At 37.5% G+C, this 27,454-nt stretch overlaps 1 protein-coding gene across 1 annotated transcript in view; it reads left to right on the plus strand.

Moving 5' to 3' along the window:
• GGT5 (gamma-glutamyltransferase 5) overlaps positions 1 to 27,454 on the plus strand; it is a 104,195-nt gene that overhangs the window by 62,319 nt on the left and 14,422 nt on the right. The window contains exons 9-11 of the mRNA XM_088477871.1: positions 22,287 to 22,384; positions 23,873 to 23,979; positions 26,065 to 26,175. Of these exons, the coding sequence (XP_088333997.1) occupies positions 22,287 to 22,384; positions 23,873 to 23,979; positions 26,065 to 26,175 (316 nt within the window). The remainder of the gene's footprint in view (positions 1 to 22,286; positions 22,385 to 23,872; positions 23,980 to 26,064; positions 26,176 to 27,454) is intronic.

The raw sequence follows: 27,454 nt of genomic DNA on the forward strand, positions 1-27,454 counted from the left end.
ACCACTCCCGAGGCTCCATCGCCTCCATCGTCTATGCCCATTCCTACTCCTGTACCTGATTCCTCCCAAGCGAGCTCCATGGGGTGAATGCGTGTGAGTATGAAGAAGAGAGAGACCACAAAACCTCCTGCAATGAAATGTAAGTTTATGTGGGGTGATGGGTGCCCTTTAGTCTTCTATGGGTGTTTGGGTATACATTAATATTATCTGGGGGTCTAATGATGTTATCTTAAGGGGGGGGGTTGTATATTATTATTTTGTGAGGTTGTGTATTGATTTTGTATTGGGGTATATTTAAGTTAATTGGGGACGGTGTAGTGGGATGGGGGTGGGTGTAGCAATGTTTTGTGGAAATGGAGGAAGGGGATACATTAATGTTTAATGTACATATAGAGCACATTGGATTTGATACATATGTAAAGGCAGGTGTGGAAAACATGCTGTAAAGTAAGAATGCTTTATATCAATTAACAAAATGTGAATGAACAGAAGAGAAATCTAAATCAAATCAATATTTGGTGTGACCACCCTTTGCCTTCAAAAGAGCATCAATTCTTCTGGGTACGCTTGCACACAGTTTTTGAAGGAAGTTGGCAGGGAGGTTGTTCCAAACAACTTGGAGAACTAATCACAGATCTTCTGTGGATGTAGGCTTACTCAAATCCTTTTAATCCCAGTCAGACTGGATGTTGAGATCAGGGCTCTGTGGGGGCCATATCGACTCTTTGTTCTTTATGCTGAAGATAGTTCTTAATGATATTGGCTGTATGTTTGAGGTCATTGTCCTGCTGCAGAACAAATTTGGAGCCAATCAGACGCCTCCCTGATGGTATTGCATGATGTATAAGTACCTGCCTGTATTTCTCATCATTGAGGACACCATTAATCCTGACCAAATTCCCACTCCATTTCCTGAAATGCAGCCCCAAACTTGCAAGGAACCTACACCATGCTTCCCTGTCGCTGTGTGTATTTCTGTATGATGCACTATTGCTGTGTGTATTTCTGTATGATGCACTATTGCTGTGTGTATTTCTGTATTTCGCACTCTTTATGTGTGCATTTCTGTATGATGTACTATTGCTGCGGACACCGCCGACACCCCTGCACTGCCATCACAGTAAGTGCACTATTGGCAAATCCAACCAGCACTGTAATCAACTCACACTGTGTGTGACCTGCACTGTATCCGACCTGCACTGTAACAGACTTGCACTGTATCCAACCCCCACTGTATCCGGCACTGTATCTAACTTGCACTGTATCCGACCTGCACTGTATCCAACTCACACTATATCCCGCACTGTATCCAGAGACCTTCAATGTATCCGATCTGCATTGTATCCAACCCACACTGTGTCCGACCTGCACTGTATTCGACCCACACTGTATCCGAACTGCACTGTATCTGACCCGCACTGTAACAGACTTGCATTGTATCCAACCCCCACTGTATCCGGCACCGTAGCTGACCTGAACTGTATCCGACCTGCACTGTATCCGACCTGCACTGTATCCAACCCACACTATATCCCTCACTATATCCGGAGACCTTCACTCTATCCGCTCTGCACTGTATCCAACCCACACTGTATCCGACCTGCACTATAAACTGCACTGTATCCGACCAGCACTGTATCCCGCCAGTGGCGTAAGTTCATGCCAGACGCCCGGAGGCAAGGTATAATTTGGTGCCCCCCCCAAAAAAGAGAGAATATATATGGTGCATATCTATCTATCTATCTATCTATCTATCTATCTATCTATCTATCTATCTGTCTGTCTGTCTATCACATATGTACAAAAACACATATGAAATAGCCTTAAGTGGGGTGAATATATTGTGGGCAGTGGAGGAGATGCCCCTTCAGTGCTGGTGGCAGGCGCCTCCATTGTCTCCTGTAGTTCTGCCCCTATATCCTGCACTATATCAGACTCGCACTGTATCCAACCCATACTGTATCCGGCACTGTATCCAACCTGCACTGCATCCAACCCACACTATATCCAGCACTGTATCCGACCTGCACTGTATCCGAACAGCACTGTATCCAACCAACACTGTATCTGACCTGCACTGTATCCAACCCATACTGTATCCGGCACTGCATCCAACCCACACTATATCCAGCACTGTATCCGACCTGCACTGTATCTGACCTGCACTGTATCCAACCCACACTATATCCCGCACTGGATCCAACCCGTACTGTATCAAACCCATACAGTATCTAACCCGCACTGTATCTGACCTACACTGTATCTGACCTGCACTGTATCCAACCCACACTATATCCCGCACTGGATCCAACCCGTACTGTATCAAACCCATACAGTATCTAACCCGCACTGTATCTGACCTACACTGTATCTGACCTGCACTGTATCCAATCCATACTGCAACCTGCACTGTATTTGACCCACATTGCTTCTGACCCACAGGTATGGAACGCTGTTTGTATGGTTGGGGAGATTTTGGGGAACTGCACAACAAAAAGGCTGATTGATCGGGGCTTTACATGGGCACAGAGTACCAGTCATCAATGGCCCAGCGCTTCCAGGAGGGAAATACAGATTGGGCAGTGAGAACAGGCATGTGCTGGGGGCATGTGCACTTGTGTAGGGGGCTTTCACGTCTGCTGTTGATATTTACACATGGTTTAGGTCTTTTTCTTTGCTGCTTGTTAACTACGGCTACTTTTTCTTTTGAGCAAGGATATTCCACGCACAATTTTTAGTAAATTTCTGTGTTGTATTGTTTTTTATTGAAAGTACTTACAAATTAATTTGATCGGTTATTGCTAATACATTACTAATTTGCAAAACATTTTTAAACAGAAATAACTGCCGTGTGTTTGTACCACTGCACTGTTGTTTAGTTTACCATGAATAGGATTATGTGACCTGCGTTTAGTTTACAACAGCTCCATTAATGATTTAGTAGTAACATATATGTGCATATAGAGCGCTTTTTGAGAAATGTGTATGGTACTGAGTGCTAAAAAGTAATGAAATATAAGATAAATAAAAGGTACATGAGAAATAAAATATAAGATAAAAATATAAAAAGTAAATAAAAGGTAAATAAAAATAAAAAATAAATAAAAGGTAAATAAAATAAATAAATGTAGACACGATAAAGAATCTGAAAACATCAAAACATGCACACAAAAAGAAGGAATATATACACCTGCACACGTATTGTAATAGTAATTAGATTAACCCCATTATAGATATGTTTCTTGTCAACATTGTAAGTGGGGGTGCTGCCAATCGACAAAGAGATACAACATTAATTACAAAAGGAAAGAGCCAAGGTTTGTCTACTTTTATGGCGCACAAATGAAATTCTATAAAAAATTAAATTCTTTATTAGATATGCATTAAAAAGTTCCAAAGGAAACATATACCAGCGAAATAAAGGTTAAAAAACTGGGTCGGTATGATTGTGTAACTATTAGTAATAAGGAAGTGAAAATAAAATCAAGAAGAAGCCCTGCTGTATGACTTCGTATCTTGTCAAAAAATATTTGAGATATCCATGCAATGAGAACGCAAGTATTATTCTTGCAGAGTTCTGTGAATATTAGACGTCACATAACTAATGAGTATATGCAATTACGAAATACCCATTAATCTGGGTTAAATCTCTTCACTTCTCAAAAGCATTGGTCATTATTCACAATGTATTGGGATAATTGTGTCTGTCACAGTGAAGACGTTTATTCAATTCAAGAAGATGATAAATTATTACAATATCGTTATAACTCAGTTCTAGTATAGGAGTTATCAGTTATCTAGTATAGGAGTTATCAGTTATCTAGTATAGGAGTTATCAGTTTAATTGTGTGTAACTGTTGTCAAGTAATCTTATACAACAGGTATTGTTACTCACATATATTTTCCTTGAAACCAATTATGTAAATTCTTAATCTGGTTTTACTGCCTCATTATATTTGGCTCTTGTATCAGTGTGTAATATTTCATTTACTTAACAAATAATGTCAGCAACTCCTAGATGGTATAATTATTAGAGTGGCAATATCGTTAAGTGAAGTTGCTTATATTATAAATAGGATTGCAGCAGGCTATTACATACTGCAATTATATTGTATATATTGACAGACATAGAATATCGTCCTATATTTAGAACGATAGCATGTATACCTTAATGCCTTATGACTAGGCAAATGATAGAATTGATATTAAGAGCACTTCAATCAGAGTATAACTTAATCATTAGTGTTTTATTCATATGCAGCAGTATCGTTGTTCACATCCAATTGTTTAAAAATTGGTATTAATCCAGAGTGGTAACACTAATTGTCCTTTATTTAATTTTTATTCACATTTAACAGCTTTGTTATTACTTATATTAAATTATACGGACAAGCAGACACCTGCTTTATCTACTTTAGTGACCTATAGCTGGACATACTTAGGTTCTAATTACCGATGTGTCCGATGACTGGACAGGTACTGCTATGCAGTTGGATGTGTAGTACGAGTAGAAATTACTAGCACAGGCTCATAGGGTAATACAATAAGCAATCACAATAGTTTCCCTTTGTATATTGAAATATATATAACAATTGGTGAGCACAGTTGTTATATAATTTAACAATGCAGGTATTCAGGATTGCCTCTGAGCAGATTTCTGCTATGCATCCATTCTCAGTAGAGGAATGAGCAGGGAATCTTCCTAAGTGCGGTAGCAGCAATAAAACATATGCATATTAAAGTGAAATAAGCACACACATATATATATATATATATATGCACTTAGCAAAGCAAGTATTCGAGATTGCCTCCAAGCAGACTCTTGCTATGCAGTCATCTCAATTTATGTTGTATATTTAGTCGGTGCCTATGGAATAAATATATATATCATGTTCATATCTTTCAAAAACCACAAAACAGGACATTGAGTAATGAAATATACAATTTTGAATGAAATCGGCAATCACAATTGTTTCCTGTGTATATTGAAATATATATGACAATTGGTAATCACAGTTGTTTCTGATATATATCTATATATAGCATTTAGCAATGCAGGTATTCAGGATTGCCTCTGGGCAGATTTCTGCTATGCATCCATTTTCAATAGAGGAATAAACAGTGAATCTTCCTAAGTGTGGTAACAGCAATAAAACCCATGCATATTAAAGTGAAATGAGCACTCTAAGGGCTCTATTTACTACAATCCGCATATTGAATGCAGATTGTAGTGTGATATTAACGACTCAATGCGAATTCAGGCAATATCACAGGGATTTACTACAAATCTCTTGCAGGGACAGAGCTTGTGATAAAGCTCTGTCTCTGCAAATCCCCTTCGGAGCCTTATCACGGTATTTTCGCAAAAAATACCGTGACTAAGTGCCCGCGCATGCGCCGACCGGTCGCCACTGCTACCCGCCCCCCCCGGTGCTAAGCCCCACCCCCGCGATCGCGGACCCCCCCTCCCCCCCGAGACCCCCCCCTCCCTTAATTACACTTACCTGCAGGATCCGGGCCTGCGGTAATGTTCTCCATGCCTCCGGTCAGGTGATCTCCCAAACTGCACTGGTGATGACCGGGCAACAGTGCACTATGGGAGACCAGCTGACCGGAGGGGAGTCATCACCGGAGGCCCGATCACCGGTCCCTGGAGTCGGGTAAGTTAATTTTTTTTTTTACTATTTTTTTTTTCTTTTTTTTGCAGTGATCAGCTTGTGGTCTGTTTAGACCACACAGCTGATTACTGGGACCGACTCCCGGCTCTGCTCTCCCCGTTAGAGCAGGGCAGGAGTCCGGTAACCAGGGGAGACCCTGGATAACGGCGTTATTATCACAGGGCTTTCCCCGGTATTTTCTCACAATTTATTTTTAGTAACTTTGGCCAGATCACATTTCCCATTACAATTATAGGAAATGCGATCTGCTTACTAAAAATAAGTGATACGTAGCGGTTGGAGTAGAATTTTACGAATTCTACTCAATTGCCCTGTAATAACTATAGGTGATACTAAAATAATGTGAAAAGGGTGTGAAAACACCCTTTTTCACTTTATTTTAGTAAAAATAATGTTAATAAATAGAGCCCTAAGGGTGCAAAAAAGGGGCGAAATAATAAATGGATAATAAATCATATGAAAGTGAAAAAAATACACACAATTAAAATTGCTATACACCACGGATAACCACAGTAATATCGGGTACTTCTTTCTACTCCCTACTGCTCTCTCATTACTGCCAGCCGCCAGGACTCCCAGCGCTGCTATTAGGCAACAGGGACAATGGTGCGAATTGGCTTTAAAGCAGAAGCACCTTATCTTACTTCATTGTGCCAGTACTGGGGACTCTCATTTTCTGGCCTTTATTTATAAGACAGGAAACAGCAGATCCCAGGTGTATAAGTACACAACTCTTTCATCTATATCTATCATAATTTTGTTATATTTCGTCTCATAGGTAGAATCGAGGGACGCCTCTACTACCAATATTAATACTGTATATTACTGTGGTTATCCGTGGTATATAGCAATTTTAAATTAATTGTGTGTATTTTTTTCACTTTCATATGATTTATTATCCATTTATTATTTTGCCCCTTTTTCGTACCCTTCGAGTGCTCATTTCACTTTAATATGCATGGGTTTTATTGCTGTTACCACACTTAGGAAGAGTCACTGTTTATTCCTCTATTGAAATTGGATGCATAGCAGAAATCTGCCCAGAGGCAATCCTGAATACCTACATTGTTAAATGCTAGTTATATATATATATATATATATATATATATATATATATATGAAACAACTGATCACCAATTGTTATATATATTTCAATATACAAAGGGAAACTATTGTGATTGCCAATTGCATTTAAAATTGTATATCTCAATACTAAATGTCCTGTCCTGTGAGTTTTGAAAGATATTAACATAAGATACATATACAGTACTTATTCCATAGTTTCTGACTAAATACACAACACAAATTGAGATGATTGCATAGCAGGAATCTGCTTAGAGGCAATCCTGAATACCTACATTGCTATATGTATATATAAGAAACAACTGTGATTATCGACTGTTGTATATATTTCAATATATACAAAAAACAATTGTGATTGCCGATTACATCCAAATTGTATATCTTAATACCTAAAAGTCCTGCCTTGTAGTTTTTGAAAGATATAAACATGATATATTTTTTCCATAGGTATTGACCAAAATATACAGCATAAACTGCAGTAATATTACAGTATCTCCTACGATGGAGAATTGTTTGTTTGTATTGTCCAACCTGACAGGTATTTTTGGCCATTTTTTTTCTCTTTTCCTTTTTAATGAATTTCAATAAAAGGTATTTTTTATAGCTTGGTAATTCTATGGGAGTGTGCCCCACATACGGAGTCCTTTTTCTCTTCTCTCTGATCTACTGAGATTGGACAGACACAGATTCTATCTATTAGCGTGTCCTGTAACTGGACATGTGACACCCATGCTGTAATATTATATTGTGATAACTACTATCAATGTCCAGTTACAGGACACGTTAATAGATATAGCCTGTGTGTACGTCTGTTGCAATTAATAGAAACAGCAATATTGTTGCATGAATAGGAAAGGCGTTACAATCACACAGTGTGTCTGCCATATAAAACCCACGCTGTGATGTTATATATTCTAAACCATTAATATTAATGTCCAGTTACAGGACACGCTAATAGATAGAATCTGTGTCTGTCCAATCTCAGTAGATATAACCTACCGTATGTATGTTTGTTGTATTGAATAGTAACAGCAACATCTTGGCATGAATTGCTATTACACAAAGCTCTTATTGTATTACCCTATGAGCCTGTGCTAGTAATTTTCTACTCGTACTACACATCCAACTGCATAGCAGTACCTGTCCAGTCATAGGACACATCGGTAATTAGAACCTAAGTATGTCCAGCTATAGGTCACTAAAGTAGATAAAGCAGGTGTCTGCTTGTCCGTATACTTTAATATAAGCAATAAGAAAGCTGTTAAATGTGAATAAAAATTAAATAAAGGACAATTAGTGTTACCACTCTGGATTAATACCAATTTTTAAACAATTGGATGTGAACAACGATACTGCTGCATATGAATAAAACACTAATGATTAAGTTATACTCTGATTGAAGTGCTCTTAATATCAATTCTATCATTTGCCTAGTCATAAGGCATTAAGGTATACATGCTATCGTTCTAAATATAGGACGATATTCTATGTCTGTCAATATATACAATATAATTGCAGTATGTAATAGCCTGCTGCAATCCTATTTATAATATAAGCAACTTCACTTAACGATATTGCCACTCTAATAATTATACCATCTAGGAGTTGCTGACATTGGGCCTGATTCAGAGCCACTCGTAAGCGGCAGCTCGTTCGCTCCGAGCGATGTTTGGCCAACTGCGCATGCGTACGGATCGTTATACGCATGCGCGAACCAGTCAGTGCGGTCGAAATTCATGTGCTCGCAAAATAGCGAATGCTTGATAATTTGAGTGACAGAATGAGGCGTATGTGGGTGGTAACAGGGGAAGGTGCTTGAAAACGGGGATGGAAATCAGAACGCAGGCGTGCTTAAAGGTCAAAACGGGCGTTTTATGGGTGTGCATAATTAAAACAGCAGCGTCATTGACCACGTCACTGGGTTATTTTATAGCCAGAACTGCTCGCAAAATTGTGGTAGCAAAAACCGACCACAAGAATAGCGAGCAGTTCATACCCTGGTCGATGTACTCGATTAATCTAATAAATAGCGGACATGACGTAGGATGCGAGCGGCCAGGGGGCGTAGTTTCCCAAAAAACTACCGCAAGTTTTGTTCGCTCGTTCAGACCTAGAGGCGTGAACAGACCGCAAACAGCGAACAGTTAATTTGAATAGCCACCCCTATTTTCAGAACGAGCGAGCGCTAATTGCGTCCGGCTCTGAATGAGGGCCATTATTTGTTAAGTAAATGAGATATTACACACTGATACAAGAGCCAAACATAATGAGGCAGTAAAACCAGATAATGAACTTACATAATTGGTTTCAAGGAAAATATATGTGAGTAACAATACCTGTTGTATAAGATTACTTGACAACAGTTACACACAATTAAACTGATAACTCCTATACTAGATAACTGATAACTCCTATACTAGATAACTGATAACTCCTATACTAGATAACTGATAACTCCTATACTAGAACTGAGTTATAACCATATTGTAATAATTTATCATCTTCTTGAATTGAATAAACGTCTTCACTGTGACAGACACAATTATCCCAATACATTGTGAATAATGACCAATGCTTTTGAGAAGTGAAGAGGTTTAACCTAGATTAATGGGTATTTCGTTTTTGCATATACTCATTAGTTATGTCTAATATTCACAGAACTCTGCAAGAATAATACTTGCGTTCTCATTGCATGGATATCTCAAATATTTTTTGACAAGATATGAAGTCATACAGCAGGGCTTCTTCTTGATTTTATTTTCACTTCCTTATTATATTACTAATAGTTACACAATCATACCGACCCAGTTTTTTTAACCTTTATTTCGCTGGTATATGTTCCCTTTGGAACTTTTTAATGCATATCTAATAAAGAATTTAATTTTTTCTAGGATTTCATTTGTGTGCCATAAAAGTAGACAAACCTTGGCTCTTTCCTTTTGTGATTAATGTAACATCAAGACATGACAAGCAAAAATGTTTATAACTCTTAAAGTGAGAGAGTTTAGGGAGTTTTGGAGAGATGCAGGGTTTGCCAGAAGAATATGGCTGGAGAGCAGAGTCTTGTGCAGGCTGGTTAACTGTCCCTAATCCTACCTCTAGTCCTTTGGCAGCGATGGTCTCTGTTCTTGCCGTGTCTTCTTCATCGAAGTGGAACGGTCTTCTTCCTCATGTGTGCGCTCCGTCTCACCAGAAGTTTCGTGAGCAGTCTGTTACGTCCCTTTTGGGTGACAAGGTGCTGGTACTCCCAAGGTTACAGCTAGATCCCCTTCCGTAGATGTACCCTGACGTCATCAATTACTGCCCAACATCATTCCCTACCATCCACGTGGGCATAGAGGGGGAATATAATCTTATATCTACGTCACTTCCATGTACAAAATCTGAAGGGGAAATTTACCTTACCGTACTCCCAAGAAGCCAACGCGTTTCATGCAATGTAGCACTTTGTCAAGGTGCATTTATGTATGAAGCACTTTTGCTGTGTGCATGTTTGTGTGAATTGCTGTATGAAGCACTATTTATGTGTGTATTTCCGTATGAAGCACTATTGCTGTGTAAATTGCTGTATGACGCACTATTGCTGTGTGTATTTCTGTATGACGCACTATTGCTGTGTGTATTTCTGTATGACGCACTATTGCTGTGTGTATTTCTGTATGACGCACTATTGCTGTGTGTATATTTGTATGAAGCACTATTGCTGTGTAAATTGCTGTATTACGCACTATTGCTGTGTCTATTTCTGTATAACGCACTATTGCTGTGTGTATTTCTGTATGACGCACTATTGCTGTGTGTATTTCTGTATGACGCACTATTGCTGTGTGTATTTCTGTATGACGCACTATTGCTGTGTGTATATTTGTATGAAGCACTATTGCTGTGTAAATTGCTGTATGACGCACTATTGCTGTGTCTATTTCTGTATAACGCACTATTGCTGTGTGTATTTCTGTATGACGCACTATTGCTGTGTGTATTTCTGTATGACGCACTATTGCTGTGTGTATTTCTGTATGACGCACTATTGCTGTGTGTATATTTGTATGAAGCACTATTGCTGTGTAAATTGCTGTATGACGCACTATTGCTGTGTGTATATTTGTATGAAGCACTATTGCTGTGTAAATTGCTGTATGACGCACTATTGCTGTGTCTATTTCTGTATGAAGCACTATTGCTGTGTGTATTTCTGTATGACGCACTATTGCTGTGTGCATATTTGTATGAATCGCTTTTGCTGTGTAAATTGCTGTATGAAGCACTATTGCTGTGTGTATTTCTGTATGATGCACTATTGCTGTGTGTATTTCTGTATGATGCACTATTGCTGTGTGTATTTCTGTATGAAACCATAAAGCAGTAAGTATTTCAGTATGATGCACAATTATTGTACTGTATGTACATCTGCATAATCCACTATTGCTATATATTTCATCAAAGCCTTCCAGCTCTCATCTTAACTTGCTGCTACATATTTCTTCCTCCCTTCTGTGTCACACCTGTTTGTCTGCCCCTCCCCTTTAGAATGTAAGCTCTTATGAGCAGGGCCGTCTACCCTTTTGTGCTTCTCCATTCTCTACTTTCATCTACTTCTTACCCCCCACCAGGGCACCTAACACTTGGTTGCTTTGTCCTGCTGCTTATCTGGGTGTTATGGTCACTAATGTAGCAATGTATATTATCCATGTCCTTGTCCTATATTGTATTGTACTGTAAGTCACTGGACAACCTATTTGTTTAAGTACTTTGTAAGATGCTGCGGAACACTTGTGGCGCAATATAAATGAATAATAATAATATATAAATTTCTGTATTAAGCATTGTATGTATATGTTCCTGAAACACTATTACTGTATGTATTTGTGTATAAAATACTGTTATATGATTCACTATTGCTGCATGTCAAATTCTCACTTTTTATGTATGTTTTGCTGTATGAAGCACCCTGGCTGTATGTGTTTCAGGATAAAGCACTAATGCTATACAGTACTGTATACAAAGTTTCAGTTTCAAGCACAATTTCGGTATTTTTGTGTCATACAAATCATTATTACTGTATGTATCTCATGATGAAGTGCTATTGCAATATGTAATTATGTATGAAGCACTCATGCTGTATGTATGTCAGGATGAAGCATTACTGCAATATGTAATTATGTATGAAGCACTATTGCTGTATGTATGTCAGGATGAAGCATTACTGCAATATGTAATTATGTATGAAGCACTATTGCTGTGTGTATGTCAGGATGAAGCATTACTGCAATATGTAATTATGTATGAAGCACTATTGCTGTATGTATGTCAGGATGAAGCATTACTGCAATATGGAATTATGTATGAAGCACTATTGCTGTATGTATGTCAGGATGAAGCATTACTGCAATATGTAATCATGTATGAAGCACTATTGCTGTGTGTATGTCAGGATGAAGCATTACTGCAATATGTTATTATGTATGAAGCACTATTGCTGTATGTATGTCAGGATGAAGCATTACTGCAATATGTAATTATGTATGAAGCACTATTGCTGTATGTATGTCAGGATGAAGCATTACTGCAATATGTTATTATGTATGAAGCACTATTACTGTATGTATGTCAGGATGAAGCATTACTGCAATATGTAATTATGTATGAAGCACTATTGCTGTATGTATGTCAGGATGAAGCATTACTGCAATATGTAATTATGTATGAAGCACTCATGCTCTATGTATGTCAGGATGAAACATTACTGCAATATGTAATTATGTATGAAGCACTATTGCTGTATGTATGTCAGGATGAAGCATTACTGCAATATGTAATTATGTATGAAGCACTATTACTGTATGTATGTCAGGATGAAGCATTACTGCAATATGTAATCATGTATGAAGCACTATTACTGTATGTATGTCAGGATGAAGCATTACTGCAATATGTAATCATGTATGAAGCACTATTGCTGTATGTATGTCAGGATGAAGCATTACTGCAATATGTAATTATGTATGAAGCACTCATGCTGTATGTATGTCAGGATGAAGCATTACTGCAATATGTAATTATGTATGAAACACTATTGCTGTGTGTATGTCAGGATGAAGCATTACTGCAATATGTTATTATGTATGAAGTACTATTGCTGTATGTATGTCAGGATGAAGCATTACTGCAATATGTAATCATGTATGAAGCACTCATGCTGTATGTATGTCAGGATGAAGCATTACTGCAATATGTAATTATGTATGAAGCACTATTGCTGTATGTATGTCAGGATGAAGCATTACTGCAATATGTAATTATGTATGAAGCACTATTGCTGTATGTATGTCAGGATGAAGCATTACTGCAATATGTAATTATGTATGAAGCACTATTGCTGTATGTATGTCAGGATGAAGCATTACTGCAATATGTTATTATGTATGAAGCACTATTACTGTATGTATGTCAGGATGAAGCATTACTGCAATATGTAATTATGTATGAAGCACTATTACTGTATGTATGTCAGGATGAAGCATTACTGCAATATGTAATTATGTATGAAGCACTATTACTGTATGTATGTCAGGATGAAGCATTACTGCAATATGTAATTATGTATGAAGCACTATTACTGTATGTATGTCATTATGAAGCATTACTGCAATATGTAATCATGTATGAAGCACTATTGCTGTATGTATGTCAGGATGAAGCATTACTGCAATATGTAATTATGTATGAAGCACTATTACTGTATGTATGTCAGGATGAAGCATTACTGCAATATGTAATTATGTATGAAGCACTATTGCTGTATGTATGTCCGGATGAAGCATTACTGCAATATGTAATCATGTATGAAGCACTATTGCTGTATGTATGTCCGGATGAAGCATTACTGCAACATGTAATCATGTATGAAGCACTATTGCTGTATGTATGTCAGGATGAAGCATTACTGCAATATGTAATTATGTATGAAGCACTATTTCTGTATGTATGTCAGGATGAAGCATTACTGCAATATGTAATTATGTATGAAGCACTCATGCTGTATGTATGTCAGGATGAAGCATTACTGCAATATGTAATTATGTATGAAGCACTATTGCTGTATGTATGTCAGGATGAAGCATTACTGCAATATGTAATTATGTATGAAGCACTATTGCTGTATGTATGTCAGGATGAAGGATTACTGCAATATGTTATTATGTATGAAGCACTATCGCTGTATGTATGTCAGGATGAAGCACTATTGCAATAAGTAGTTATATATGAAGCACTATTGCTGTATGTATGTCAGGATGAAGCATTACTGCAATATGTAATTATGTATGAAGCACTCATGCTGTATGTATGTCAGGATGAAGCATTACTGCAATATGTAATTATGTATGAAGCACTATTGCTGTATGTATGTCAGGATGAAGCATTACTGCAATATGTAATTATGTATGAAGCACTATTGCTGTATGTATGTCAGGATGAAGCATTACTGCAATATGTTATTATGTATGAAGCACTATCGCTGTATGTATGTCAGGATGAAGCACAATTGCAATAAGTAGTTATATATGAAGCACTATTGCTGTATGTATGTCAGGATGAAGCATTACTGCAATATGTAATTATGTATGAAGCACTCATGCTGTATGTATGTCAGGATGAAGCATTACTGCAATATATAATTATGTATGAAGCACTATTGCTGTATGTATGTCAGGATGAAGCATTACTGCAATATGTAATCATGTATGAAGCACTATTGCTGTATGTATGTCAGGATGAAGCATTACTGCAATATGTAATCATGTATGAAGCACTATTGCTGTATGTATGTCAGGATGAAGCATTACTGCAATATGTAATTATGTATGAAGCACTATTGCTGTATGTATGTCAGGATGAAGCATTACTGCAATATGGAATTATGTATGAAGCACTATTGCTGTGTGTATGTCAGGATGAAGCATTACTGCAATATGTAATTATGTATGAAGCACTATTGCTGTGTGTATGTCATTATGAAGCATTACTGCAATATGTAATCATGTATGAAGCACTATTGCTGTATGTATGTCAGGATGTAGCATTACTGCAATATGTAATTATGTATGAAGCACTCATGCTGTATGTATGTCAGGATGAAGCATTACTGCAATATGTAATTATGTATGAAGCACTATGGCTGTATGTATGTCAGGATGAAGCATTACTGCAATATATAATTATGTATGAAGCACTATTGCTGTATGTATGTCAGGATGAAGCATTACTGCAATATGTAATTATGTATTGAAGCACTATTGCTGTATGTATGTCAGGATGAAGCATTACTGCAATATGTAATTATGTATGAAGCACTATTGCTGTATGTATGTCAGGATGAAGCATTACTGCAATATGTAATCATATATGAAGCACTATTGCTGTATGTATGTCAGGATGAAGCATTACTGCAATATGTAATTATGTATGAAGCACTCATGCTGTATGTATGTCAGGATGAAGCATTACTGCAATATGTAATTATGTATGAAGCACTATTGCTGTATGTATGTCAGGATGAAGCATTACTGCAATATGTAATTATGTATGAAGCACTCATGCTGTATGTATGTCAGGATGAAGCATTACTGCAATATGTAATTATGTATGAAGCACTCATGCTGTATGTATGTCAGGATGAAGCATTACTGCAATATGTTATTATGTATGAAGCACTATTACTGTATGTATGTCAGGATGAAGCATTACTGCAATATGTAATCATGTATGAAGCACTATTGCTGTATGTATGTCAGGATGAAGCATTACTGCAATATGTAATTATGTATGAAGCACTCATGCTGTATGTATGTCAGGATGAAGCATTACTGCAATATGTAATTATGTATGAAGCACTCATGCTGTATGTATGTCAGGATGAAGCATTACTGCAATATGTAATTATGTATGAAGCACTATTACTGTATGTATGTCAGGATGAAGCATGACTGCAATATGTAATTATGTATGAAGCACTATTACTGTATGTATGTCAGGATGAAGCATCACTGCAATATGTAATCATGTATGAAGCACTATTGCTGTATGTATGTCAGGATGAAGCATTACTGCAATATGTAATCATGTATGAAGCACTATTGCTGTATGTATGTCAGGATGAAGCATTACTGCAATATGTAATTATGTATGAAGCACTCATGCTGTATGTATGTCAGGATGAAGCATTACTGCAATATGGAATTATGTATGACGCACTATTGCTGTATGTATGTCAGGATGAAGCATTACTGCAATATGTAATCATGTATGAAGCACTATTGCTGTATGTATGTCAGGATGAAGCATTACTGCAATATGTAATCATGTATGAAGCACTCATGCTGTATGTATGTCAGGTTGAAGCATTACTGCAATATGTAATTATGTATGAAGCACTCATGCTGTATGTATGTCAGGATGAAGCATTACTGCAATATGGAATTATGTATGACGCACTATTGCTGTATGTATGTCAGGATGAAGCATTACTGCAATATGTAATTATGTATGAAGCACTATTGCTGTGTGTATGTCAGGATGAAGCATTACTGCAATATGTAATTATGTATGAAGCACTATTGCTGTGTGTATGTCAGGATGAAGCATTACTGCAATATGTTATTATGTATGAAGTACTATTGCTGTATGTATGTCAGGATGAAGCATTACTGCAATATGTAATCATGTATGAAGCACTCATGCTGTATGTATGTCAGGATGAAGCATTACTGCAATATGTAATTATGTATGAAGCACTCATTCTGTATGTATGTCAGGATGAAGCATTACTGCAATATGTAATTATGTATGAAGCACTATTGCTGTATGTATGTCAGGATGAAGCATTACTGCAATATGTAATTATGTATGAAGCACTATTGCTGTATGTATGTCAGGATGAAGCATTACTGCAATATGTAATTATGTATGAAGCACTATTGCTGTATGTATGTCAGGATGAAGCATTACAGCAATATGTTATTATGTATGAAGCACTATTACTGTATGTATGTCAGGATGAAGCATTACTGCAATATGTAATTATGTATGAAGCACTATTACTGTATGTATGTCAGGATGAAGCATTACTGCAATATGTAATTATGTATGAAGCACTATTACTGTATGTATGTCAGGATGAAGCATTACTGCAATATGTAATTATGTATGAAGCACTATTACTGTATGTATGTCATTATGAAGCATTACTGCAATATGTAATCATGTATGAAGCACTATTGCTGTATGTATGTCAGGATGAAGCATTACTGCAATATGTAATTATGTATGAAGCACTCATGCTGTATGTATGTCAGGATGAAGCATTACTGCAATATGTAATTATGTATGAAGCACTATTGCTGTATGTATGTCCGGATGAAGCATTACTGCAATATGTAATCATGTATGAAGCACTATTGCTGTATGTATGTCCGGATGAAGCATTACTGCAACATGTAATCATGTATGAAGCACTCATGCTGTATGTATGTCAGGATGAAGCATTACTGCAATATGTAATTATGTATGAAGCACTATTTCTGTATGTATGTCAGGATGAAGCATTACTGCAATATGTAATTATGTATGAAGCACTCATGCTGTATGTATGTCAGGATGAAGCATTACTGCAATATGTAATTATGTATGAAGCACTCATGCTGTATGTATGTCAGGATGAAGCATTAATGCAATATGTAATTATGTATGAAGCACTATTGCTGTATGTATGTCAGGATGAAGGATTACTGCAATATGTTATTATGTATGAAGCACTATCGCTGTATGTATGTCAGGATGAAGCACTATTGCAATAAGTAGTTATATATGAAGCACTCATGCTGTATGTATGTCAGGATGAAGCATTACTGCAATATGTAATTATGTATGAAGCACTCATTCTGTATGTATGTCAGGATGAAGCATTACTGCAATATGTAATTATGTATGAAGCACTATTGCTGTATGTATGTCAGGATGAAGCATTACTGCAATATGTAATTATGTATGAAGCACTATTGCTGTATGTATGTCAGGATGAAGCATTACTGCAATATGTAATTATGTATGAAGCACTCATGCTGTATGTATGTCAGGATGAAGCATTACTGCAATATGTAATTATGTATGAAGCACTTTTACTGTATGTATGTCAGGATGAAGCATTACTGCAATATGTAATTATGTATGAAGCACTATTACTGTATGTATGTCAGGATGAAGCATTACTGCAATATGTAATCATGTATGAAGCAGTACTGCTGTAGGTATGTCAGGATGAAGCATTACTGCAATATGTAATCATGTATGAAGCACTATTGCTGTATGTATGTCAGGATGAAGCATTACTGCAATATGTAATTATGTATGAAGCACTCATGCTGTATGTATGTCAGGATGAAGCATTACTGCAATATGTAATTATGTATGAAGCACTATTGCTGTATGTATGTCAGGATGAAGCATTACTGCAATATGTAATTATGTATTGAAGCACTATTGCTGTATGTATGTCAGGATGAAGCATTACTGCAATATGTAATTATGTATGAAGCACTATTGCTGTATGTATGTCAGGATGAAGCATTACTGCAATATGTAATCATGTATGAAGCACTATTGCTGTATGTATGTCAGGATGAAGCATTACTGCAATATGTAATTATGTATGAAGCACTCATGCTGTATGTATGTCAGGATGAAGCATTACTGCAATATGTTATTATGTATGAAGCACTATTGCTGTATGTATGTCAGGATGAAGCATTACTGCAATATGTAATTATGTATGAAGCACTCATGCTGTATGTATGTCAGGATGAAGCATTACTGCAATATGTAATTATGTATGAAGCACTCATGCTGTATGTATGTCAGGATGAAGCATTACTGCAATATGTTATTATGTATGAAGCACTATTACTGTATGTATGTCAGGATGAAGCATTACTGCAATATGTACTTATGTATGAAGCACTATTACTGTATGTATGTCAGGATGAAGCATTACTGCAATATGTAATCATGTATGAAGCACTATTGCTGTATGTATGTCAGAAAGAAGCATTACTGCAATATGTAATCATGTATGAAGCACTATTGCTGTATGTATGTCAGGATGAAGCATTACTGCAATATGTAATTATGTATGAAGCACTCATGCTGTATGTATGTCAGGATGAAGCATTACTGCAATATGTAATTATGTATGAAGCACTATTGCTGTATGTATGTCAGGATGAAGCATTACTGCAATATGTAATTATGTATGAAGCACTATTGCTGTATGTATGTCAGGATGAAGCATTACTGCAATATGTAATTATGTATGAAGCACTATTGCTGTATGTATGTCAGGATGAAGCATTACTGCAATATGTTATTATGTATGAAGCACTATTACTGTACGTATGTCAGGATGAAGCATTACTGCAATATGTAATTATGTATGAAGCACTATTACTGACTGTACGTATGTCAGGATGAAGCATTACTGCAATATGTAATCATGTATGAAGCACTATTGCTGTATGTATGTCAGGATGAAGCATTACTGCAATATGTAATTATGTATGAAGCACTAATACTGTATGTATGTCAGGATGAAGCATTACTGCAATATGTAATTATGTATGAAGCACTATTACTGTGTGTATGTCAGGATGAAGCATTACTGCAATATGTAATCATGTATGAAGCACTATTGCTGTATGTATGTCAGGATGAAGCATTACTGCAATATGTAATCATGTATGAAGCACTATTGCTGTATGTATGTCAGGATGAAGCATTACTGCAATATGTAATCATGTATGAAGCACTATTGCTGTATGTATGTCAGGATGAAGCATTACTGCAATATGTAATTATGTATGAAGCACTCATGCTGTATGTATGTCAGGATGAAGCATTACTGCAATATGTAATTATGTATGAAGCACTATTGCTGTATGTATGTCAGGATGAAGCATTACTGCAATATGTAATTATGCATGAAGCACTCATGCTGTATGTATGTCAGGATGAAGCATTACTGCAATATGTAATTATGTATGAAGCACTATTGCTGTACGTATGTCAGGATGAAGCATTACTGCAATATGTAATTATGTATGAAGCACTATTACTGTACGTATGTCAGGATGAAGCATTACTGCAATATGTAATTATGTATGAAGCACTATTACTGTATGTATGTCAGGATGAAGCATTACTGCAATATGTAATCATGTATGAAGCACTATTGCTGTATGTATGTCAGGATGAAGCATTACTGCAATATGTAATTATGTATGAAGCACTATTGCTGTATGTATGTCAGGATGAAGCATTACTGCAATATGGAATTATGTATGAAGCACTATTGCTGTGTGTATGTCTGGATGAAGCATTACTGCAATATGTAATTATGTATGAAGCACTATTGCTGTGTGTATGTCAGGATGAAGCATTACTCTAATATGTAATTATGTATGAAGCACTATTGCTGTGTGTATGTCAGGATGAAGCATTACTGCAATATGTTATTATGTATGAAGTACTATTGCTGTGTGTATGTCAGGATGAAGCATTACTGCAATATGTAATCATGTATGAAGCACTATTACTGTATGTATGTCATTATGAAGCATTACTGCAATATGTAATCATGTATGAAGCACTATTGCTGTATGTATGTCAGGATGAAGCATTACTGCAATATGTAATTATGTATGAAGCACTCATGCTGTATGTATGTCAGGATGAAGCATTACTGCAATATGTAATTATGTATGAAGCACTATTGCTGTATGTATGTCAGGATGAAGCATTACTGCAATATGTAATTATGTATGAAGCACTCATGCTGTATGTATGTCAGGATGAAGCATTACTGCAATATGTAATTATGTATGAAGCACTATTGCTGTATGTATGTCAGGATGAAGCATTACTGCAATATGTAATTGTGTATGAAGCACTCATGCTGTTTGTATGTCAGGATGAAGCATTACTGCAATATGTAATTATGTATGAAGCACTATTGCTGTATGTATGTCAGGATGAAGCATTACTGCAATATGTAATTATGTATGAAGCACTATTGCTGTATGTATGTCAGGATGAAGCATTACTGCAATATGTAATTATGTATGAAGCACTATTGCTGTATGTATGTCAGGATGAAGCATTACTGCAATATGTAATTATGTATGAAGCACTATTGCTGTATGTATGTCAGGATGAAGCATTACTGCAATATGTAATTATGTATGAAGCACTATTGCTGTATGCATGTCAGGATGAAGCATTACTGCAATATGTAATTATGTATGAAGCACTATTGCTGTATGTATGTCAGGATGAAGCATTACTGCAATATGTAATTATGTATGAAGCACTATTGCTGTATGTATGTCAGGATGAAGCATTACTGCAATATATAATTATGTATGAAGCACTATTGCTGTATGTATGTCAGGATGAAGTATTACTGCAATATGTAATTATGTATGAAGCACTATTGCTGTATGTATGTCAGGATGAAGCATTACTGCAATATGGAATTATGTATGAAGCACTATTGCTGTGTGTATGTCAGGATGAAGCATTACTGCAATATGTAATTATGTATGAAGCACTATTGCTGTGTGTATGTCAGGATGAAGCATTACTCTAATATGTAATTATGTATGAAGCACTATTGCTGTGTGTATGTCAGGATGAAGCATTACTGCAATATGTTATTATGTATGAAGTACTATTGCTGTGTGTATGTCAGGATGAAGCATTACTGCAATATGTAATCATGTATGAAGCACTATTACTGTATGTATGTCATTATGAAGCATTACTGCAATATGTAATCATGTATGAAGCACTATTGCTGTATGTATGTCAGGATGAAGCATTACTGCAATATGTAATTATGTATGAAGCACTCATGCTGTATGTATGTCAGGATGAAGCATTACTGCAATATGTAATTATGTATGAAGCACTATTGCTGTATGTATGTCAGGATGAAGCATTACTGCAATATGTAATTATGTATGAAGCACTATTGCTGTATGTATGTCAGGATGAAGCATTACTGCAATATGTAATTATGTATGAAGCACTATTGCTGTATGTATGTCAGGATGAAGCATTACTGCAATATGTAATTATGTATGAAGCACTATTGCTGTATGTATGTCAGGATGAAGCATTACTGCAATATATAATTATGTATGAAGCACTATTGCTGTATGTATGTCAGGATGAAGCATTACTGCAATATTTAATTATGTATGAAGCACTCATGCTGTATGTATGTCAGGATGAAGCATTACTGCAATATGTAATTATGTATTAAGCACTATTGCTGTATGTATGTCAGGATGAAGCATTACTGCAATATGTAATTATGTATGAAGCACTATTGCTGTATGTATGTCAGGATGAAGCACAATTGCAATAAGTAATTATGTATGAAGCACTGTTACTCTTCTCTCACTTCTATAGATTTGGCTCAATGATTTATTCCCCAAGCACAGGGATCATCTTTAATAACCAGCTAGCGGATTTCTGCATTGGTAATTCTAAAGGTTTCATCAAGGAAGGTGAGACTTTCTCAGTCTATATTTTACCGTTTGAGATTTTCTGTTGGCTATATATCTATATTAGGATGTTTTCAGAAGAGGTCATTATATTGAGTTTCTTCTAGTACTGCAGCTACTCAGGTACTGCACATGCGCCGTAGAAGCAATGGCACACTGAAAATGCGCCGTAGAAGCAATGGCACACTGCAAATGCGCTGTCAAAAGCAATCGCACACTAGAAGTAGAAAGCAATCACACACTGCACATGCACAGTAGGAAGCAATCACACACTGCACATGCGCAGTAGGAAGCAATCACACACTGCACATGCGCAGTAGAAAGCAATCACACACTGCACATGCACAGTAGGAAGCAATCACACACTGCACATGCGCAGTAGGAAGCAATCACACACTGCACATGCGCAGTAGAAAGCAACCACACACTGCACATGCACAGTAGGAAGCAATCACACACTGCACATGCCCATTAGGATGCAATCACACACTGCACATGCCCATTAGGAAGCAATCACACACTGCACATGCACAGTAGAAAGCAATCACACACTGCACATGCATAGTAGGAAGCAATCACACACTGCACATGCACAGTAGAAAGCAACCACACACTGCACATGCACATTAGGAAGCAATCACACACTGCACATGCACAGTAGAAAGCAATCACACACTGCACATGCACAGTAGAAAGTAACCACACACTGCACATGCACAGTAGAAAGCAATCACACACTGCACATGTGCAGTAGGAAGCAATCACACACTGCACATGTGCACAGTAGGAAGCAATCACACACTGCACATGCACAGTAGGAAGTAATCACACACTGCACATGCACAGTAGGAAGCAATTGCACACTGCACATGCGGATTGGTTGATCAGTTCATTGACAGACCACTCTTTACATGCGATCACACAGAACTGAGCCATCGCATGGGAGTATGGTGGGCCTGTATGCTGACTTCCGTACTCATTCACAACGTATGGATGGAGTTGGGACGTGTTTCAGATGGATCTTTTGCACCCAGCATGGGGTCCCGAAATACTAATGATGATGGCTGTGTATGGGTCCAGAAAACAAGTGGGCGTATGGACAGTAGTAGTGCTGTACTCAGTACTCTGGAAACTGACCTGTTTATAATGATCAGTAGATACATGTTTTGGGAACTTGCTCTCTGTGTACATCTTCATAAGAATAAGCCCTTTGGGACATACTTAATAACGAGTGATATTCTTGTTATCACTCATTACTAATCTAAAGTGGTGCTCCAATCAATCAGCTCCTAACTGTCATGTTTGTAAAATGACAGGAGCTGATTGGTTGGAACACCATTTAAGATTAGTAATGAGAGATAACCCCGGAGCTACTTTAGAATTTCATATAGTCTATAGTTTTGTATGTGATTTATATTGTATAAACTGTAAACTTTGAGGCTAGTATTATCATTGTAATGTAAATATACTCATTCCTTTCTGGCATTGCAGGCCAGCAGCCACCATCATCCATGATACCGTCCATTCTTCTGTCCAATGACTCTCAGCTGGTAATAGGTGGTGCTGGTGGTACGAGGATCATTAGTGCTACTGTTCAGGTATGTGTTCATGGTATATCACAGCCAGGCTTTCAGCAAAATAATAATCATATTTAACCCTTTCATTGCTGAGGCTTACTCGTCCTGTGCTGAGCCCATTTGCCACTTTTCCTTTTTGTCACATTGCAACATCAGTAATTTATTTATGCAGTAAATACACATATACCTGGTCTGCTTATTTCTTCTGGTAAAAAAGTGATTCTTTTTTTATTGCAATTGCATTGAATAACATTAACCAAAAGTAAATGTGTGTACAGTGTTCAGAAATCAGATTCTACACATTTTTATTAATAAAATATGCACTTATAGATATTGTGACACAGTTAGGTTAGGGGGTCCCTCTCCTGGGTAGAGGACTCCTTCCTTACACACACACACACAGCAGCAGTGAAGCAGCACACCAGTCTGGATGCAAGTACAAGCTGGTCGGCGCCAGTCTTTATTGTACAATGACAGAAATATAAAGAAAACATAAATATAAATCCTAGCCCTGTTGGGGCACTAACTTCACAGGTAATTCCCTCACTACCAGAACCTGGCAGGGCCTAATGCCCTCGCCAGCAACAAAGCACAGCACAGTACTCACAGATAGGTTTTTCAAGTGTCTCTGAGCAAACTCCCTGCCTGCTCTCCCAGGTGAGACAATCAGCCCTCAACACACTAGGCTTATATTGGCCACCCTCAGGTGGGAACCCAATCAAGCCTGTTACCAGGCTGCGAGAACCAAAACCTGGAGTGGCCGTGGGTGGAGCCCACCCTCTCCTCTCACCCACAACCCCCAGGTCCCAAACCGGCTTTTCAAAAAAACGAAACTCAAGCCTGCTACACTGCAGACTTTCTCCTGGGGGTTTAAAACACAAAAGACAGGAATCTGGGACAAATGTACCTGCCACAGACCACTTTACCAGTGATCCTATCACAATATATATGTTGTGATTCTAAGGCATCTTGGTCAAACTTCTGTGCCGTCCACACTACCGCCCTGCCTGGGTGACTAACAGATGCAAGAGGTCCAGTAGGACCTCTAGCATCTGTCTCCTCTGAGGCGGCGGCCATTTTTGGAGGGCCTTTTTTCTGCAGATTTCATGCGTACGGCTAGTCCGCATGGAATCTGTAGCCACAGTGCCCCACAAGCCCCCGCGCCCCCAAGAAACCGCAGGGCTGCAGGGGTGGTAGTTACGCCACTGCACCTTATCACTTTTCACTCTGTCTCCTAACACTGCTTAGTAACTAGACCCAATAGTCTGCAACTTGTAAACTCTCCAGGAAATCACCAGAAAGGCTCTGGCCAGCGAGATTCTCACTGAATCCCGTCATCATGACCCTGTCCCCTGCTCCTCAATGACGGAAATCTCGGCATTGTGTAGCGGGGCCGGGGCGCCCCTAGCCCACCCCCAAATGGCACATCTTGTCTCCGCCATGCCCCCTTTTTCCGGCCCCGCCCCCCTGCTAAGCCGACCTTGCTGCTCCCTCCCGGAAGGGGCAGCCAGGATATCGGCAAGTATGATGTTAAGTAGAATCTGATTGGTTGCTATGGGCAACTCCTCCACTTCTAAAATCTCTCACTTTAGTAAATATACCCCTTTGAATTTAAACTCCTTGAATATTCGCAACCTATAACATTTACCCCTTGCCTACTGTGCTATTAAGTTTTGTGTTGTAGAAAATCTCAGTGCTGCTACCCACATGTACTGTACCTGCACCATCTAGTGGCAACATCCCATATTAGTGATCAACTGAGATTCTTAGCCTGCACAAAACAAATGAAACCTTGCAATTTCTGCCTGAAAAGTCATTTATTACCTGCTTTATTTTAGATTCCAAATAGAAATGCTGATCAGTTTCAGGAGATTAGAATTTCGATACGATCATGGCAGCATATTCATCATGAATGCAGCATTTAATTTAAATATGAATTACAGTTTTGCTATATGGTGATTACGTAATTAATGTGTGCTTGTGTACACATCCTGCTTTGTGTGACTGTTCAGTGTCAAGTCCTCTATTGCTACATAACTGTAGCTAATACAATATACAGGTAATATTTTATGCAGTTTCTACCTGTAATATGCCATTTCTTTTCAGGCCATAATGAACAAACTGTGGTTTGGCCACAGCCTAAAAGAAGCCATTTCAGCTCCTGTCCTCCATGTTACACCTGATAACATATTAAACTTTGAGGGCTCATTCAGCAAGGTAACAAACTTTTATATAAATACTAACTTACTATGCATATAGTACATAGGGGAAGATGTACTAAGCTCTGGAAAGTGATACATTGGAGGGTGATAAACTACCAGCCACTCAGCTCCTAACTGTCATTTTATAACCCAGCCTGTAACAACACAGTTAGGACCTGAGTGGCTGTTAGTTTAACACTCTCCAATTTATCATTTCCAGAGCTTAGTACATCTCCCCGATAATGAGAAATAAGTAGCAACATCAGTGCTATAGCTGTTCAATCCTTAGTCAAGCCATTTTGTGTCAGTGAAACATAAAATGACAACCACTCTCTGATTACCCTAATGGCAATAGACATAAATAAGTTTTCATACACAGAAATTTACCAGGCATCACAGCAAAATGTGAAAGACTCGCTCATCCAATCCAGTCACTGATCAGCATTAAAGTCAGTCACACCCACTCACTGAAATCTGCCACCTTTGAACTCAAACTACAATACACTATTTACAATTAAGCACTTTGACACAGTTCACTGATATTGTATGTACATTACGTTTGTTCCGGACAAGGCGGCCTACATTAGTGAGCAAAGAATACATTATATTATTTATTGCAAATTTATCTAAAGAACAAAGTGAATGGAATTTTTCCTGAAGAACAGCACAAGACAAAATTTATGTTTGCCTTTGAATGTCTACAGATCATGATGTGCAAATGATTTATAATTTGAAGAAATTGGACATGTAAACATTGTTAGGTTTATTGTTTGTCATAGGACAGTGTTTCCCAAACTCATTTCTAAGGGAGCACTAACAGTGCATGTTTTCCAGGTCTCCTCACAGAATCACAAGTTAAATAATTGGATCTTTTAAAATGTGTCAGCCAATAATGACTACATCTGTGCTCCAACTAGGAAAAATGGAACCCATGCACTTAGGTGTGTACTAAGCGTTTATCCACAAAAAAAAAATCAGTTTTGTAGATATTTCTAAACCAGCAAATAAAATAGAAAAAAAATGAGACTTTCTGTAGTTTAACATCAGTAATTCTTCTTAATATTCAAGATCGCCAGTAGGATTTGATTTTGTTATTTCGCTTTGTATTATATGACCTACATGCTCTAAGTTTAATACCCTATTGTAAAGGATCTGTTACTTCACACTAATATATGGCTATGTATTATTACAATAGGGCATTAAACATTAAGTTTAATGCCCTATTACAGGGATAGGGAACCTCAGGCCCAAGGACTGTATAAGGCCCGCGGAATAATTTGGTCTGGCCCTCTGAG

The sequence above is a fragment of the Taudactylus pleione genome, unplaced genomic scaffold, assembly GCF_031769625.1.
Source record: "Taudactylus pleione unplaced genomic scaffold, aTauple2 ptg000205l, whole genome shotgun sequence".
Taxonomy (NCBI): Eukaryota; Metazoa; Chordata; class Amphibia; order Anura; family Myobatrachidae; genus Taudactylus; species Taudactylus pleione.